Below are 17652 nucleotides of genomic sequence, written 5' to 3' on the forward strand. Positions count from 1 at the left end.
AAAAATTCGAGATCAATACTCAAAAATAGAATTCTTATCTTTTTTGACTCTGCCATATATATCGCAGGCTCCGGAATGTTGTGAAACTTGAAAATTCCTCATCAGTTACCATCACAACAATTGAGGCTGCAGCAAACAGAAACTGCCCTACATGGAGAAGCAGACCACCACATGTCCCAGCATCCAGAGTATATCAAATGTATTCAGAATAAACTTTTACTGACTGAACGATCATGATGAAGTGCATAATATTCCTTACTAACTGAAGACATCATGTGACAACAAATCAAACTTCCAATTCTATCTGCTTACATATTTAAAAGAACTCCTTTAAGTTTTCTGAGGATGATAAATCTTGGGCCTGGCGACTTTCTGAATGCTCTGGTTGACATGAATTAGCTGCCGCCTTTTTCCGGCGAATTGCAGGTTGGGTGTAACAGTCAGAATTAGAGTTGTCTGCCAGAAATTCATAATTTACTATCCTGTGTGCTAGTTCTTGCTCTTCAATCCTGCTTGCTACAGAAAGATTCAAGGAACTTTTAAGAATATTTGTTCCATCCAAACAATAAATTGAAGAGTGACTTATCTATTTGCAAAAACCCATGTTCAATTACCATCCCTTTATTTTCTGCAGCAGATAATGTCAAGGATTTTTAAGGACCTCAGAGTTTCTACTTGAGTAATTCCACAATACATCAAACCTCTGTTGATCTGCATATTCTTCATCCTGATGTTCAGCTGTTTGGCTGATCGTTTCCCTATAGTTGGACAAACTTTGATTGCCTTCTAAATTAGGTTTCTCAAGTTGCTTGCTGCTTCCAGACCCATCTCTATGAGGAAGTTGATCCCTTTAATACCCACAATTAGTTGTGGAAAGCTACTCTGTAGCACTTCCATCCAAATCAACAATGTTAATTTCTCTTTCCTGACTGTGAGCACTCTGTGTAGGAACACATTGAGTTTTCCTTCCATTAAGCTTACCCTGTTCTAATTCAGCAGCTAATGATTGTTGCGAGTATCCATAGGAGATCAAAACCTTTCGATCTTGATTCAGATGACTTTCTATGGCTTTCACTATTGCGTAAAGTTGTGTCCTTGGCGGGTGAGATTTAGGAACAACATCATCAAGTTTTGTGACATCTGCTCCATCTGTCTCCAAATTTGGGGTTCCAATTACTTGAACTCAAAGATTCAGGTTGAGTAGATTTATTGGATTTTGTGACTGCTAGTTTAAATGATACCAAAGCTCACAAAACCTCAACATCAATTATACACAGGAGGAGATTGTCATGCATTCTTGTCTAAAGATAAAAATTTAGCATAACATCAAACCACATAGCGAAGGAAGGTTTGATTCTTTGATCTCAAAGCACTAGAACGATTATCCCACCCACTGTAAACACCTTTATTTAAACTTATTACTAGCAATCGACAAAACCAAAAGGATTTGAACTTGCAGAATACCTTTCACCTCATGGCTGATGTATGCCCACCAATCACGCAGCTCAACAATTAAACAAGACTTTGATTATGAAGTTTCAAATCCCATGGTTCTGCCTGATCTTAAATTCTTCCTGAGCGAATAACTTGATTCAAAATCTAGACATGATTCATGCTAACAACAAACTGATCTTGCAGCGATCTTCACACATATTAATCAGATCCTCAGAATGGCAGTGTGACATGGAAAGACATTCCCCGGTGGTCATAGAAATCGTCACTCACTAAATTCTTTCCATCAGCCATCATGATTGATTGCAACTAGGAAACTTCCCATTCTCATGCCATTATGTCTAGCACGCTGCTTGAAAACTCCAATCCACCTTAAAAGTAATAATTATCTCTTTACAACAATCTGGAAAGATTGTGCTTTCCATAGAGCTTGACAGAAATCCAAAATCCAACACGTGAGGTGGAATTGGACAATCTTTCCATAGAGCTTGACAGAAATCCAACACGTGTGATGGAATTGGACAACTGTTATTGACATTCGAGGCTTGGGCTGAAAATATTTCTTCGACCTTCATCTTGGGATACAAAAACTTAGACGATTCTTTGCTAGTGATGCCTGAAACCAGTCCGACTATTCCATTACTGACGATCACAATCACCGACTCAGCCGTTACTTATCTGACGCGGGGAGAACATGATAAGACTTGCTAAGCCGTTACAGATGCGGTGTCCACGACAGGATTAACAAAGAAAATGACAATAAAATCCATGCACTTCTCAGATTCTTTACTCAGCACTCAGTACTGAAATACGATTCAAATCACACTTTCCATTGATCAACAATTGAATAGCCTGGATGTGTTACTCGTTCACACCGCAGAAATCTCAAACAATTGTGCAATAAGGCAGCATTTCCACAATTTATGAACTCACCCCAGAATAGATATAACATCTTTTCTGAGGAAGAGGCCCCGACTTTGTAAAGTCTTCACCCACTCCTGCAGCAAGTATGGTGAAATAAATCCAGTTGCACAGTAGTCATGGCGATGAGGTTCTTGCTATTAAGATGTTACAACTTTTGTGCGAAACTCCCATCTTTGGCATTTATACACATCAACTGGCAACTGCCCCAAATGATAATGATACATCTTTTGTGCGATTCCCGATATGTACAGAGAGTTGATCTGCTCCCGACATGACTGTTAAACTTTGATGGTATTGACCATGCCTTAGTTGCATGTCTCCAGAGTTTCGTTTTAAAAATGGACAGCAGAACTATATGTGTTGTGACTCCAACGACAGCACCACTATTCCGTTTCTCCCCTTGCTCAATGATGATAGCTGTTGTTGCAGATGAAGAGAAGAGTCTTTTGTTTAATACTCCCATTGATGACAGTCCGCTAAGAGCATAGATGTTCTGAAAATCGGCTCACGCTGAGGGGAGACGGCCTTAGGAAAAAAAGCTGAAAATATTATTAGTCCCCGCATATAAGAATTATTTGTTCCTACAGGCAATAAATATTGCAGATAAATGACGGACCCACGAATTTGATTCAGCAATGATAGCAATATTTAAAAAATCTCCATTAAATATTTTATCAAGAAGCCTAAAAGGAACCGAATCCTCCAACATGATACCAATAACTTATTATATCATCAAAAGCTAAAAAAATCATAATATTAACTTTCAGGCATACACCACTAATATTATGAATAAAACTTATCTGAACACCAGACTTCACCAAATTTGCACCAATGTGAATTTCAGTCACAAATTCACTTCCAGCAGAACCAAGATTCCGTTGAGTCCTCTATCAAATTCCTAGGCTGTTATCTAACCCGGCTCTGATACCATGTTAAGTTTTTGCCCAGAATTAAAGATAATCAGCAATAAGAAAAGATAGAAAGAAATTACGAAAGGCACAAGAAATTATCCACTTGAAGGAAAAAAAAACCTAGCCACACCAGCAAAATATCTCCCTTATTGATTATGAAAATGTTGAAGTACAAATATTTCACTTTTATTATTTATAATGTACCAAACAATCACATAAATAGATTGCATAAGACTCTTCGTCTTTCACACAAAGGTCTTTTTGAATCCCAAAAATAAGACCCTTTATATTTCCACATATTCAACACTTTAGATTTCCATACGCATGCCTCTTCGCGTGACGTATGCCATATTCCTTTTTACATAAAATTAACTTATATATAATCCCAAATATCTCTTTTAGCTGAGGATGACCATAACGGTCATAACAAACAAATTTCTCTCTCATAAAATCAGAGATAGAGATCTCTATCACAGCTACAAACTTCAGCATCAACAGTTACAGTCAATGGTTTTGAGTCGTTAGACTGATAACTAATGATAAGCAAGTTGGGAAGGTTGACACGAACTGGGAATCAGAGATAATGGATTTTGAAGAGAATAAGCCAGTATGAGTGGTTTGAATAGGAAACTGATTACCAATGTGGTAGCATGTATAATATTCCAATTTTCCTCTATGGTGCAAATAACCATCTTTTTGAGATGGATGCAGATATATTCGTACACTTGAATAACACACTTTAAAAATGGAGGTAGACAGTGTAGACATCTCCTATTTAAGCTCTGCAACTGGTACTAATATCAGAGCAGTGAATAGAAATTGAATGGTGAAATGGTTTTTCATAAAGCCTCGAGAAAGTTAGAAAGTGTGGGGGCAGAGCAATATGCATAGTTGGGTATGGCTCAGGAAATTTGTAGGCCAATACATATGGTCAAGCACAAATTGTATGATGACAATAAAGATACAGCTACTAAGAAACCACATTAGCAAGACTTAGCAACAGATAGATAGTAATGAAATACATTGCATCATTATGGAAGCGAGTATTTCCAAGATTGATTTGGCATTGGTATCTTTAGAAAGACTCAAAAAATTGGAGAAGAAATTTTGGAGCATCCTAGTTTGCAATTGCTTGACAAGCAATCTTAGGAAGGGTGGACTGTAACTGCCCCTTTTTGAAATGAAGCCAAGTTGATACCGAAGCGCCCATCATTCATTTATTTTGGGCCTTGGGAATCTTACACTACAAAATGAGAGTATAATAATTACTTGAGGATCTTAATGAAATAAAAAGGGCCATTTAAGTGTTATTAATTTATTTTAAAATAATAAAGAGGGTTTTAAGCACAGTTCCACGGGTAAGCGTAGCCAAACCCCTGAAACGTGTAGCAGGTATTGGGACACATTTGCTGTACCAGGTACTCCTTGGGGTATGTACCCTGTAGGGTAAAACACCATGTCAGCACTTGCTAATTTTTTGGAGGAAAAACAGTAACATTTTCTGCATGTTGGATTTTTGTTTGTGTAACAGCCTGCTATTTATGAAGCATAATTTAATATGTAATCGGTTTGAAATTTTGATACAATATTGTCAATTGATTAACACTGAACAGTAAACTGCTAAACTTTATCACTATTCAGGTTAGAAGTTTAATATTTATCATTTGCAATATGTCGTTAAATGATTTATGACCACCTTGTTCATACTTAAAGTCTTCCTTCTGTGTTATGCATTGGTATTCAAAACATATAGGTTTTCCGATTTTTTGATTTTCATATAGCATATATATTCTTTTAAACATATTGCAAATTTGAAACTAAATCAGTGAAAACTTGCACATCTGCAAACATATCCCCATTCTTGAAAACTCTAAACGTCGTGACTCATTTTCAAGTTTTATTTAAGATATTAAAATTATAATAAAAAAATTTGACATACCCGTACCCCTGTCCCCTGTTTTGGAAAATTGCTGTACCCATATTCGTGCCTGTACCCCTGTCCTCATACAACTATGATTTCAAGTAAAATGAAACAATAAAATAAGGTCTCTTATAATTCAAGTTTATTTGAAGTAATCAAAATGCTCTAGGTTTGGAATTCAAGGACAAAAACCTGCAATTTTTTTCTGTGTTTGCTTATAGAGATCATTATTGTGCAAATTTGTCTGAATTTAAATTGGTTATCAGGATTCATCTTTGTGGATTTTAAGGCCACCATCTAGGGTTTCAAGAGGACGAATTGGTTAAGGATCATGGCAATTTGTAATTAGGGATAACTTAAAAAAACCCCCTTTGGAAAAAAGTATCAAATTTTGGCGAATCGAACATTAGTTGAGGGGAAAAAATGAGTTTCTATTGGTGAATTTTTTCTTTAAAGTAGGAATTTTTTTAATTATATTTACAATTTTTTTTCCAATTGTATGAAAATTCTATAAAATCTTGGTGGATCTTTTATTATTGAAGAAAATTGCAGATAGAAGTACACATACCTAGAAATCATGATATTGATATAGAAATCATGATATTATTATTATTATTATTATATAGAGCCTAATTATCTATCAAACTTGAAGGTCAAATTTAGCCCACTTTTATCAGTACAGTTTCCCTCCAAATTATTGAATGGTGGTTTGTGAGCAGCACCCATATTATTTATAATTGTTGTGTGATCCTAAATCATTGGCCTAAATTCTATTTTGGACCAAACTTTTAAAAGGATACCAAGCATTAAAGAAAGTCCCCGAAATAAGACATGGTCCCCAATCAAATATATTTTGGGCCAAAGTGAGAAAGGATATTAAGTTTCATGGAAAGTCTCCAAAATAGATACACATGTCAAATCTACTACTTAACCTGTAACCTAACTTAAATTCTTATCAAATATTGGCGAATATGATCATCAATTAAGATAAGCCTTGGAAATTATAGGTGAAAATATTTAATTTACCTCATGGAAAAATTAGATTCCATAGGTGAAGTCATCACTAAAATACAAATACTTCTGTATTATTATTAGCGATTGACCTAAGCATGAGACCCAATTTTTGTAAAGTGTAGGCGACATGGCCACCCCAAAAGTGCAAAAAAAAAAGAGCCAAATTAGGGGTCCCTGATGAGTGAGATTAGCCAATTGGCGAATAGTAGCCACTAAAGTTATCCTTGTTCGTAATTGGTTTATAATGGATTTGAAGACAGATTTATATTAAAAATGAGTTCAGCCAGTTCAGGATTTTAACTGTTCCATTTCTGGTAACCACATGACAGTTTTAGATCTATGTAAGAGAGATTAGAGGGTATAGTCAGGTTGGTAAACAGTACCAGCACTTTGTGTTAAAGCACAGCAAATTATATTAGAGTTTGAAATGTACAATATTGAGAAATACATCTTCTATTCAAGGACAGTTTGCTTCTCAAGAACTAAGAGAATTGGATACATTACGAAGGAAGAATTAAGGATAGAATCAGTAGTAAGAATCACAGTCCATGAAGGTATTTTGAATTGCCATTCAGTGCTGGTTAGGATTTGGTGAATTTGTGCACAATAATAAGTTTTTAAAGAAAAGATATTACAATAATGAATAACTGCCAATGTAAACTATTTGTTCTTGCCAGTATCAACAAGTCTGGCCCTTCAATGTTCCATTGTTCCTCTACTTTTCCAAATTTCCAACTGCCACTGCATGCCCAAGTATGACTTTCAGCTAGCATGGGGGTAAACTTTTGATTCTACATACATATATTGATGTTCTAAACGTCATGCAATGTCCATAGAGTCAATTTCCACAGACAACTATTCATTGTCTATTCTTTCTGGCATTAGCAGCATTTTTGAAGGCAACTTGAATCACTCTCAATAACATTCCCCTCATAAGCAATACTCACAAATGATTTGGGACATGTTAACAATTACCTGCAATGGCCAGTATATCAACTGCAGTTTCTTCCAACACATGTACAGCTCTGGTGAAGAGATTCTCCTTTGCTTCAAATAAAACTACAGCAATACTTAATGCTCTTAAAGACCACTATAAGTGATCTTTTTTTTGCTGCAAATGTAGTTGCAGTATGTGCTTGGTTATATGACCTTTGCGTTCTATACATGCCAGCCATTTTCAGATTAGACCTCCCTATCCAAGGGGCTTGTGGTGCCCAAAAGCCTTAGGACTTTATTAAATTAAAGTGAAAAACTCATAGTTCACATGCCTTTTCAAATGTCTTTCTTGCCTTGGTTTGCATCACCCAAGCCCAATCATGGACACCAATCTGTCCTATGAGTGATCCACATACCGCATTGGCTAAAAATTAAAATGGAACTCAAGGAAAAAGTCTGCCCACCTTTGTGGTTTCCACTTGAGTCATACACTCTACTTTCTCTTTGAATTGAACATGCTTGCTTCCTTGAGTTTCCTTGAGTCAGTCTTGTACTTCTATGCACTCTCCACCCTTGAGCTCATTGTTCTATTTCAGTTGGAAGCTTCACAACAGCCCCACGAGCAGCTTTGTTATGCCTGTACTGGTCCTTATTCACTGGAGAATAAATGCATCCATTGGCATTGATTAGCCTTGTACTACTTGAGGTACTAGCAATGACAATTGGATCTACTAGCATATGATTTCACAATGAAATTCATGCCTTTCAACCTCTGTCTGTATTGATTCTGGCACCTGAAGAATATAGTATCCCACATGAACATAGGGACTAATTAAGATTACACCGTGGATCTCTAATGGCACAATGCCAAATGATACTTCAGCTATATGGTCTGGATGTAGACTGAATGCTAGCTTTTATTTCCTGGTTACGTTTGTGTCCATTTTGCATTACGGCCACCCTGATGAATATGGATGTGCATGATAAACAACATTGAATTCTAATTCAGTAGCAAGTTATGGGAAATTGGATTTGATTGAAATTATGTGCCATTTCTTTTATCTTCCTCATCAGAAGGGGCTAATTTTGGATTCAGCTTCCAAAACTCCTCATTTATATGGCCATGCTTATCTCAATGTGTGTAATGTGGTTTGCCCTTACCTTTTCTTTTTGAGCTGACAGTGGAACTAATGTCCATTCTGTTCTTTCCTTTATGTATCCTTATGCTTGGTACCTCCATGCTGTTGTTCATGACCATTGTTATTTTTGTGGAATAATTCCCCTTTCTGTGTAGCTCAAGGTAGTGGGCATGAATATATGCTTCATCTATATCTTGGGGCTTACACATGATAAACTTGCCTCTTTGTGTGACCAAACAGTCCTCTAACATCTTTCATGAGCACTTATTTATCCTTGATGCATTTGATCATCTGGACTCATCTCTTTTTAAATTTGCGTGTGTAGACTTGGATGCATTATCTTTGTCATTGCCTCAAGTAATGTCACTGTATTGTTAACTCTTGTTCATGAAAGATAGGATAAAATTATTTACAGGGTAGCCTCTTGAAGTCTCCCCATTTCTCAAGCAGCACTTATCCTTATTTCTAGTAAGTCATAAATTGATAGAAAAGTGTTTTAAGATAGAAGGGTCCTGGGGTTGTGGCAGATCAGTGTTCTCTGCAATTGATTTTTGGTTATTCAACAGACTAAGGAGGAATGTGAGTATCTAATCAGTCTTGCAAAGCCACACATGGTGAAGTCAACTGTGGTGGATAGTGCAACTGGAAAAAGCAAAGATAGCAGGTTTGTGAATATGTATCTCATTGTTGGTTTGAGCTTAATTTATTTATAACAGTTATTTGGTAACGCTGTTTGTTAGGCTCACATTTTTCCCATATGATAAACTGCAGAGTTCGTACAAGCTCAGGAACATTTTTAAGACGGGGACAAGATAAAATTATAAGAGGCATTGAGAAAAGAATTGCTGATTTTACCTTCATACCAGTAGGCATGTAGCCATTGCTTTATCTCATCCTTAATGCTCTATTTTAAAAATTGAATTTGATTATGTATCATGTGTTCTTGCTATTTTGATTTCGATGTTATAGCTAAAAGTTTTGGTTCTAACTTTTGCACTGTCATTGAGGAACCTTCTTTTAAGATTGAATTCACTTTCATCCACCGACAAAATTAAAAGTAGCTAATTGGTGGAAGGAACTTTTCTGAATAATCTGACAATATAATTCAGTCTCATTTTATTACTTTGGTAACACGTTTTGAAACACCCTATATAAGATAAGGAATTCAAAGAGGACTGTGGTTAGTTATTGGCCCACCTTTACAAATTGGAAGAATTGCCTCCCACAAGGATGGGCGTCTGCCTCTGATGGTCGTGGATACAATTCTATATTAAACATAATATATATATATATTCTATTAATAATAGAGTGATTAAAGAGCCATTGAAGATCATATGCCATCCTTATGTCCTTTCATGAAAATTTGTAATATCTCATAGCTCTAAGCACGATTGATTGCAGAAATCGTAGAATTTGTCTCCAGAAAAGGTGTTTGTTAGTGCCTGTTATACTGATAATTACTGTTTGATTGGTAAATTTACCTACTAGAGCACATTTCAATTTAGAAACCACAATGTGGGGGAGGGGTATCTATTCTATCACATTCATCTAGGACTTGCACTTGGCTTTGTTCAGAGGGGTATATAACACCCATAAATGGAAGTGGTAGTTTACTTAGATTAAACATTCAACATTTATACATCTGAGCATGGAAAATGTCTGTTGGGGACTTGACGATGGTCTCTCTATGAAAATCCTAATGGTTTATTGCCTGAACTTATTACATCTGATAAAAATATTGTTTACTATAATTGATTATGGAAGGCTAAAATCCCATGTAACATGTCTCTTGGGAATCTGAACTTGGGTCTTGAGTTATGAAAGCCGTGATGATATACTCCCATATTTCATCCCTTTGCAAAACAAAATCTTATTGACTGGGTAAGCCTTAGGTACACACATATAGTTTACGTATACACATAGTTCAAAATATTGCAGATATATCTGTGATAAATCTACTTATCGCTGTATTTTCTGCCTCCTGCCAAGTACTGACAACTTATCTCAGAGAAGCTTCAACTTATCACAGAGAAGTTGATGAAATATTGACGATATATCTCTTATTTATCACGATAGCTAGCAAACATATCGCCCGCAGGCCTGTTATAGGTAGGTATGGCCCGATAAAGGGCAAAGCACATTTTTTAAAGCGGAAAAACAGATTTGGAGAGGAGGGAAAGGGAAAAGAGGAGAAAGAAGGTCATTTGCAGCATAATTGGAGCTTATTCAAGGCCATTCGCACAGAGAAGAGGAACAACTTAGCACAAATACGCCTCAATGACCTTGTCTTTGTGCAATGTAACCTTAAGTTGCACATAATAAAGTTAAAGTTAGCACCAACTTGTCCACTTGATTTGGATGACATGGATCCTTATTGTTATTGGACATCACAGGAGTAGCCGTGATTGTTTACAAAGGATATCTACGATTTGTAGAGGCAGGCTATGGAGGAGGGTGGATTCACAATAGGATTGGATGACATTCAAGATGAGGATGGGGGAACTGAGAGTGAGGAGGATACAGATGATGAGTCATTACCAGTACCAACACCGTCCACATCTAGGATGGAGGTTGAGTCACAACCACAACTGCAATAGACTTCTAGGGCTAGGCCCCCTTCCACTATAGTAGATTTTACTAGAGCTGCCGGGAAGGGGAAGAGGAAGATATAGACTATTATTGCATTCTTGGTCTGCAATCTGCCATTTTTCTCCTCTCTTCATTTGCATGAACATCCTGATGATGGATTACGTAGTGTGATCCGAAACATTGATGATAAAAATCATTCACACAATCAAATCCAGAAACTGAATAGTAATACTAATGATTGTGGAAATCTAATAACTCTAAACGATATAGACTGTTTTGATATTGTACGTGACACTTGTGTTTGCTTATATTTTTTACAAAGACAATTTGCTACTTTTAGTTTGCGTTAGAGTTGACACTATGAGACTATGGCTATGGGCCATCAACATTCCACATTAGGATGCAATTTCGTATCCTATTTGCATTTACATATATCTAGACCAGCTTGTTTGGTTTGTTTACTCATTTAGTAACTCATTAGGTGCATCTCCTTATTGAATTTTGCAAAAAAATAATGCATTTTCTAATTAATTCAAGCAATTTTTGAAGTTCCTGTATTTTGCTGAGAAGTTCCTGACTTATCTTTGATATTTGCCGATATCTTTTTCTGCCCTCGATGATAAGTTGCCGATAATGATATTTATGAACTATGCATAAACATACACGTGTATACATATGTTTGTGTACACCATGCATATGTATGCATGTTTTGGTCATGTTATCTCTTTTGGAAGGAATTTTGTCAGTGTCATAATAAACATAATCATTCAAGAATATAAGTCAATGTGGCAAATGCACATTTGCAGCATGCTTAGCTGATGAAATTGTGCTGTCCCATCCTTTTTGTGAATACCCATCTCTTCTTTTTGATCTATATCTTGATTTAAGTTGTCCAAGTTTTAATATTTTTTTTGAAGAGGAGAGCAGAATGATCAATCTTTTTGTTAGCAATGTCCTTGAAATCTGTCCATTAGAATTATCTTCTAACTTTTAGAATTGTTCTAGACTATTTGGTAATATTTGTTGTTGTAGTTACCTTGGTGGTAATTGACACATTCTGAACATTGGAAAACTTTTTTGAAGCCTTTTAAATTGAACTTTGATGGGGCAACCTAGGGTAATCAAGGTTGGGCTGTAGTAGGGGTCGTGTTGCCTTCTCCTTCTTTGAGGTGTTTTTTATTTTGAGGCTCTAGGATGAATAATGAAGTAGAAGGACCAATGGTTTTGGAGGGCTTCAATTTGACCAATTCTTTTAAATGTAAAAACTTGGTTGTTTAGGAGGGACTCCGAGGCTGATATTACCAGATGGCTAAAAGCTCCTTGTGAGTTTGGATATTTTAATGGTATGTTTGCCAAAGCACGTCTTATGGGACAAAAATTTAAAGATTTTTATTTTATTTTAATAGCTTTAGGGAATGCAACATGAAAAGGTTAATTGTATAGGTGCTCCCACACTCCTTTGGATTTTGCCACTATAGAAAGATTCATCTGATACACATTTGTGGTGAGCTCATTGGGACCAACACAAGAACCTCTTAACAATTATTGAAATTCTACGAACATGAATTGATAAGTACCCTGTCAATACCAACATGATGACTTCAAACTATAGTTCTGACCATGGTGATTTCATCAATACTGTCATATACTGATATACGAGTCTACTGAATTTGAATCCCTATTTTTGGAAATCTTACTCTTTTTTGAGATTACCAAATCACAAACTACTGCCTAGGGCTTTTGGAAAATTAAAATCTAGAAGCTGAAATCCTAGTAACTCAAACCTTCAACAAAAGTATTGGGCAAAATCAGACAGCCATGAAGGCTGTCACAAAAGCTTGTACTCAAGAATGGTGGAAATGGCTGATTTTTCTTTGAAACCTCCAGGTTATTATTAAATTAATATCCCTAAGCTATTCTATTTCAATTTTAATGGTCACTTTTAGATATTGTAAATATCTTATATAATGAATTCTTTCTATTGTTTGTATGTTTCTTTGTCTTGATCATAAACTCTATAAGAACAATTCTTTCTTTGTTAATAGATTATCCAATATTTTACCAATTTACATTTGTAATATGGCTCAAAATTCTCTAAAATTTTGTCTGGGTTCCTCTTGTAGAAACCAAAGTCGCCCAAAAGTCATCTAATTTCTGCCTGAGTTCCTCTTAGAGAATTTCCTGCAAAATTTGGTCTTTGTGGCAGACTTTTGACAAAATTTGGCAAGGAACAGTCTTTTGAGAGAATTCAACCAGGAATTCCCAGGTCTAGGAGAAAATCTGGAAACTCAGATTCTCCATGATCAAGGCCTTTTTCTGGCGCATTTCTGTATGTGCGTTTTCTTGGCTTGCACAATCACATTTTATGATTGTTTTCTTTGTTTTGTTGCCCTCTCTCTTTTGCATGAGCTCGAATCTAATGTTTTTTTCAAGCTACGATTTGTACAAGCTGCGAGGCTTGCATTTTGTCCACACCATCTCCGTTTTGGCTAATTCTTTTCTCTACGACTTTTTGGGTTGATAAACTGCATAAAAATGGCGTTTTTGGTGCATTGTTTTTCAGTTTTAACCATTAACTGTGGTCGTTTTTAAATCTTTTAAAGGGTTTGATCTATTCAAGCTTCGTTTTTGAAGCCTTTTCAATCTTTTTTCTGCCGTTATTAACCTTCATCTTCAGCCAACTAGGTTTTCTTCCAAAATCTTTATTTTTTGGGTCTGTTCAAACTTTTGATTTTAGATTCGTAGTGGGTTTTTTGAGACCTCAACTAGGTTGTCTTCATACTTTTCGGGTGCCTCAATGCCCGTGCCTCGAATTTTGAATTTTGTGCCAACAGATTCCCATTGAAATAGGTGCCTGCATTGCCTCTGTAATCAACACATCCAAATTTATGCATTCAATCATCTAGTCATCTCATTATTTGTACCATTGAAAGCATGCAATGGCACCTTTGATCAATATTCTATTGGGACTATAATAAAATATAGTTCAATGACAAGAACTTAATACCTTGAAGCAACATACGATGACAATTTGAGTACGTTTCATGCCAAAATTGTGTTGGGTGTGACTAAACATTTCGAGGAAACATGCAAAGAGAAAAATAAGAAGCTATCATGCTCATCAAACTTTCTATCATTGATGATCAACTCCTGCAGGTTCCTTTTAGTCAAACAACTGCAAAAATTTGGAGCCATCTAAAAGGTTTGCATGAAACCTTGGATAAAAGGCGTGCATTCTTTCTCAAGAACATGCTATGATCAAGTATCCCTTCAGGATCATCTCAATAAAATCAAGAATATTCATAATCAGTTGGAAGCCATTGGATGCAAAATGGAAGAAGACATGGTGATAAGCTTTCTGAAGAGTCCCCCATATTCCTGTGATCAATTTGTTGAAACTCTTAATGTTGTGTTCATTTTGATATTTCGTTTTCCTCTCTCTGTATAATGCTTCCACAACAAGATCATTGGAAGCAACAATTTGGTAGCGATATGAGATGATCTTCTAAGTATCTAGACTTTTCAACTAAAGCCCCAAACCACTATTTGTTCTCTCTGTCTTCTCAGCAGGATCCTTGTACTTAGACATCGGAAGGCCCAAAGAAGAAAAATATTTTGTGCAACTACTGCCATAAGATTGGTCATATGGAGTGCAAAAATTGCTTAGTTGCTCAAGCTAAATTTGGTTCACAACCTCAAGCGCATGCTACAAAGCATACTAAGCCAAGTGAATTTGCCTTTTATGCCTTCATGGCTAAAAGATCTAGAGATCATGTAAGATGCTTTTCTTGGTATATTGTGTTTTTTGACTCAAGTGCCTCTTGCCACGTCACTAATTATTGGGATTAGTTTATGTACTTCCAACCAATGTTACCAACCTCAGACTTGGCTTGGACTTGGTCAGGCCCAAATTGGGTTCAGACTTGGTCTCAACGGTCGGACATGGCAAATTAAAAGACCCATGAAATTCAAAGATTTTGAGGATTTTAAATTTTTTTCATGCATCTTTTAGCCACTTAACTTCAAATACACAATAATTGAGATAAATAGAAGTGACTTTGTACACATATACAACTTTTCATAGATCACCTAAGTATAAATGCGATTTTTTGAAAGAAATTACATAAAGTTAAATTGAATAACACAATAGAAACCTGAAATAAAGTGTAATTGTGAAATATCTACAATATTCATGGAATATGCAATCCATTAAATCAAAAGTTCAAAACATATATCAAAAGAAAGGCTCATAGTAGCCTATGTCTTCCTACGAGTACGCCTAAGATAGGTTATGAAAGCTTTTAGAGCCATCCTCTCTCCCTGTCTAAGGTTGAACCTCAGCGACATGATTATCCTCCTCATCCTCATAATCCTCACCATCAGAGTCGGATCCATCACTCTCGGCCTTAGGGTCCTGCACTGGGTCTCCTTGTGCTCTAGCTTCCTCTACTGTCTCTACATTTCGATCCACTTGATCAACCCACTCCAAGTCTTCATCACTGAAGACATGATCATGAACCTCTGTGTTCCACTCTGCTTGTATATCAACCTTCTTTAATACAATGGGAGATGTGTCGGTGCCCAAAATCTATTTGTGACGGAAGCGAAGGTTGTAGTGGACAAAAACAGGACCATTCAACTTTTTTGCTGTCAACTTGTTGCGCCTCTTTGAGTTTATATGCTCAAACATACTCCAATTGCGTTCGCATCCTGAAGCACTAGATGGATTGCTCAAGATACGAATTGCAATCCTTTGTAGATTTGACACCTTACTGCCAAACATCTCCCACCACACATCTGAAACAAGAAAATTTTAAATCAGTTCTATAAATTTGACTTTATCACTCTAGATTCTAGATTCTAAAGTGGTAATAAAATAAAATTTAGAATTTGGAATAATATATTTCTACCAGGCATTAGTTTTGTCTGGTTTTTCTTGCATAAGTCTCGTGAAAATAGGCCTCCTACTGCTTTCTTATACATCTCTATCTCACGAACTATAATTGTTCCAATAGTTGCAATGGGTGACATTCTCTCTATAACATCATAGAAGCCACTCAACACCTCTTCATCAACCTTAAAATTTGGGCTGAATTGGTATGCTGGATTAAGAAAGTGGACAACTGCATGTATAGGCCTATGAAGTAGATTGTGCCATTGCTTATCAATAACATCCCATACAGGACCACATTTCTCATCATTCCCTGCATAAAAAGCTCGAATGGCCTCTTTTGCACTATTTATGCTCTCATCAATGTAACCCATCAATTTGTAGGATAACAATAAGAGGCTCTATGAACTGCAATTATTGTGAAAACAAAACATTAAGCTTTAAGTTTTCCATTTAAAAATGAAAAATGTGAATGTCAATGAACATAAACAAGTGTTTAAAACTTTAACAAAAATAGTGAAATGAAATAGAAATGAGCACAAAAAAGAAAATTACCTCCACAATCTCCTTGGCGGGTTTCCAAAAGGCACTCTCATTAAAAACCCGATCAACCACTTCAATTGCTGCATTGAGCTTTGCATATGATGAATTTGTCCACTCACATACAAACATACCTTTCAAACCAGCCTTTGTGTTAAGAAAAGATTTCAACGTGAGAAAATTTGTTGCAAATCTAGTGATCGCTGGATGAGACAACTCTTTATTCTTTGTGTCTCTTTATAAGGTTGAGGACCCAAGCATGATTATATATGAACTTGCAAATATTCCTTGCTTGCTCTACACATTTTTTTATCCAAGGAATTTTACCTAGATCCTCCAACATGAGTTCAAGGCAATGGGTAACACAAGGGGTCCAAAACAAGTGGTGGTGCCTCTCCATAAGAAGTTTACCAGCAGCAACATAATTTGCTACATTATCTGTCATAATTTGTACCTCATTCCTGTCACCCACCTCCTTCAACACTTCTTCCATTACCTCACTAAGATACTCAACATTTTTGGTCTTCCCCTAGGCATCAATTGATTTCAAGAACACTGTGGAACCTAAGAAAAAATAAAGAAATTCATTACAATCACAATGATCAATCAATTTACTACTAAATTACTAAATTCTAACTTTCTAAGTACAATATTGAATTACTTGATGAGGAGACAAGAAAATTCAGTAGTGTTCTATTTCTTCTATCAGTCCAACCATTGGTCATGATGGTGCAACTGTTCATGACCCATACTTTACGCTGCTCCTTAATTTCCAATTTTACATCAGCAACACGATGTTCCAAAATAGGACCTTTTAGCTCCTCATCGTTTGGGCTTTTGAACCCTGAACCACAAACAATAACATCTTTGACAATTTGCCAATAAGGAGACCTAAAAGTTAAAACAAATTAAATAAACAATATAAGTATACTTATTATGCAAGCAAGGGAAGACATACAAATTAAAAATTAAAATTATAAGTACCTTGCTGAATTAAATGGAAGGTTGTTGTGGAAGAAGAAATCTCCAAGTACCAACTTTGCTTTCTCATGCTTTTCCTTATTCCAAGCCATGCTATCAAGTGATGGTTGTGCACTAGAAGTTGTGCGTGGAACAAAGATGAAATCAAGTGAGGATCTTTGCTTACGCACCCGAGGCCCAATGCTCGCAGTCTGAGATGCAGTAGTAGAAGGTGGAACTAGAGGGTGACCATGTCCATGATAACTTGAAGAGCCCTCTACACTTCTAGTTTTAGCTAATTGTGCCATCTCTTCTTGTTGCTTTTTTTAAAATTCTTTTTTCTTTGCAAATTCCTCTAAGAGAGCTTGCGTATCA

At 36.1% G+C, this 17652-nt stretch overlaps 1 protein-coding gene across 1 annotated transcript in view; it reads left to right on the forward strand.

Annotated features, from left to right (window-relative positions):
- The window catches only part of LOC149561992 (2-oxoglutarate (2OG) and Fe(II)-dependent oxygenase superfamily protein), a 60041-nt gene that overhangs the window by 9127 nt on the left and 33262 nt on the right, over positions 1-17652 (forward strand). Inside the window, exons 3-4 of the mRNA XM_089825528.1 lie at positions 8864-8961; positions 9069-9166. Of these exons, the coding sequence (XP_089681654.1) occupies positions 8864-8961; positions 9069-9166 (196 nt within the window). The remainder of the gene's footprint in view (positions 1-8863; positions 8962-9068; positions 9167-17652) is intronic.

Source organism: Cupressus sempervirens, chromosome 4 (genome assembly GCF_028749045.1).
Source record: "Cupressus sempervirens isolate cs-2001-9-10 chromosome 4, ASM2874904v1, whole genome shotgun sequence".
NCBI classification, from domain to species: Eukaryota; Viridiplantae; Streptophyta; class Pinopsida; order Cupressales; family Cupressaceae; genus Cupressus; species Cupressus sempervirens.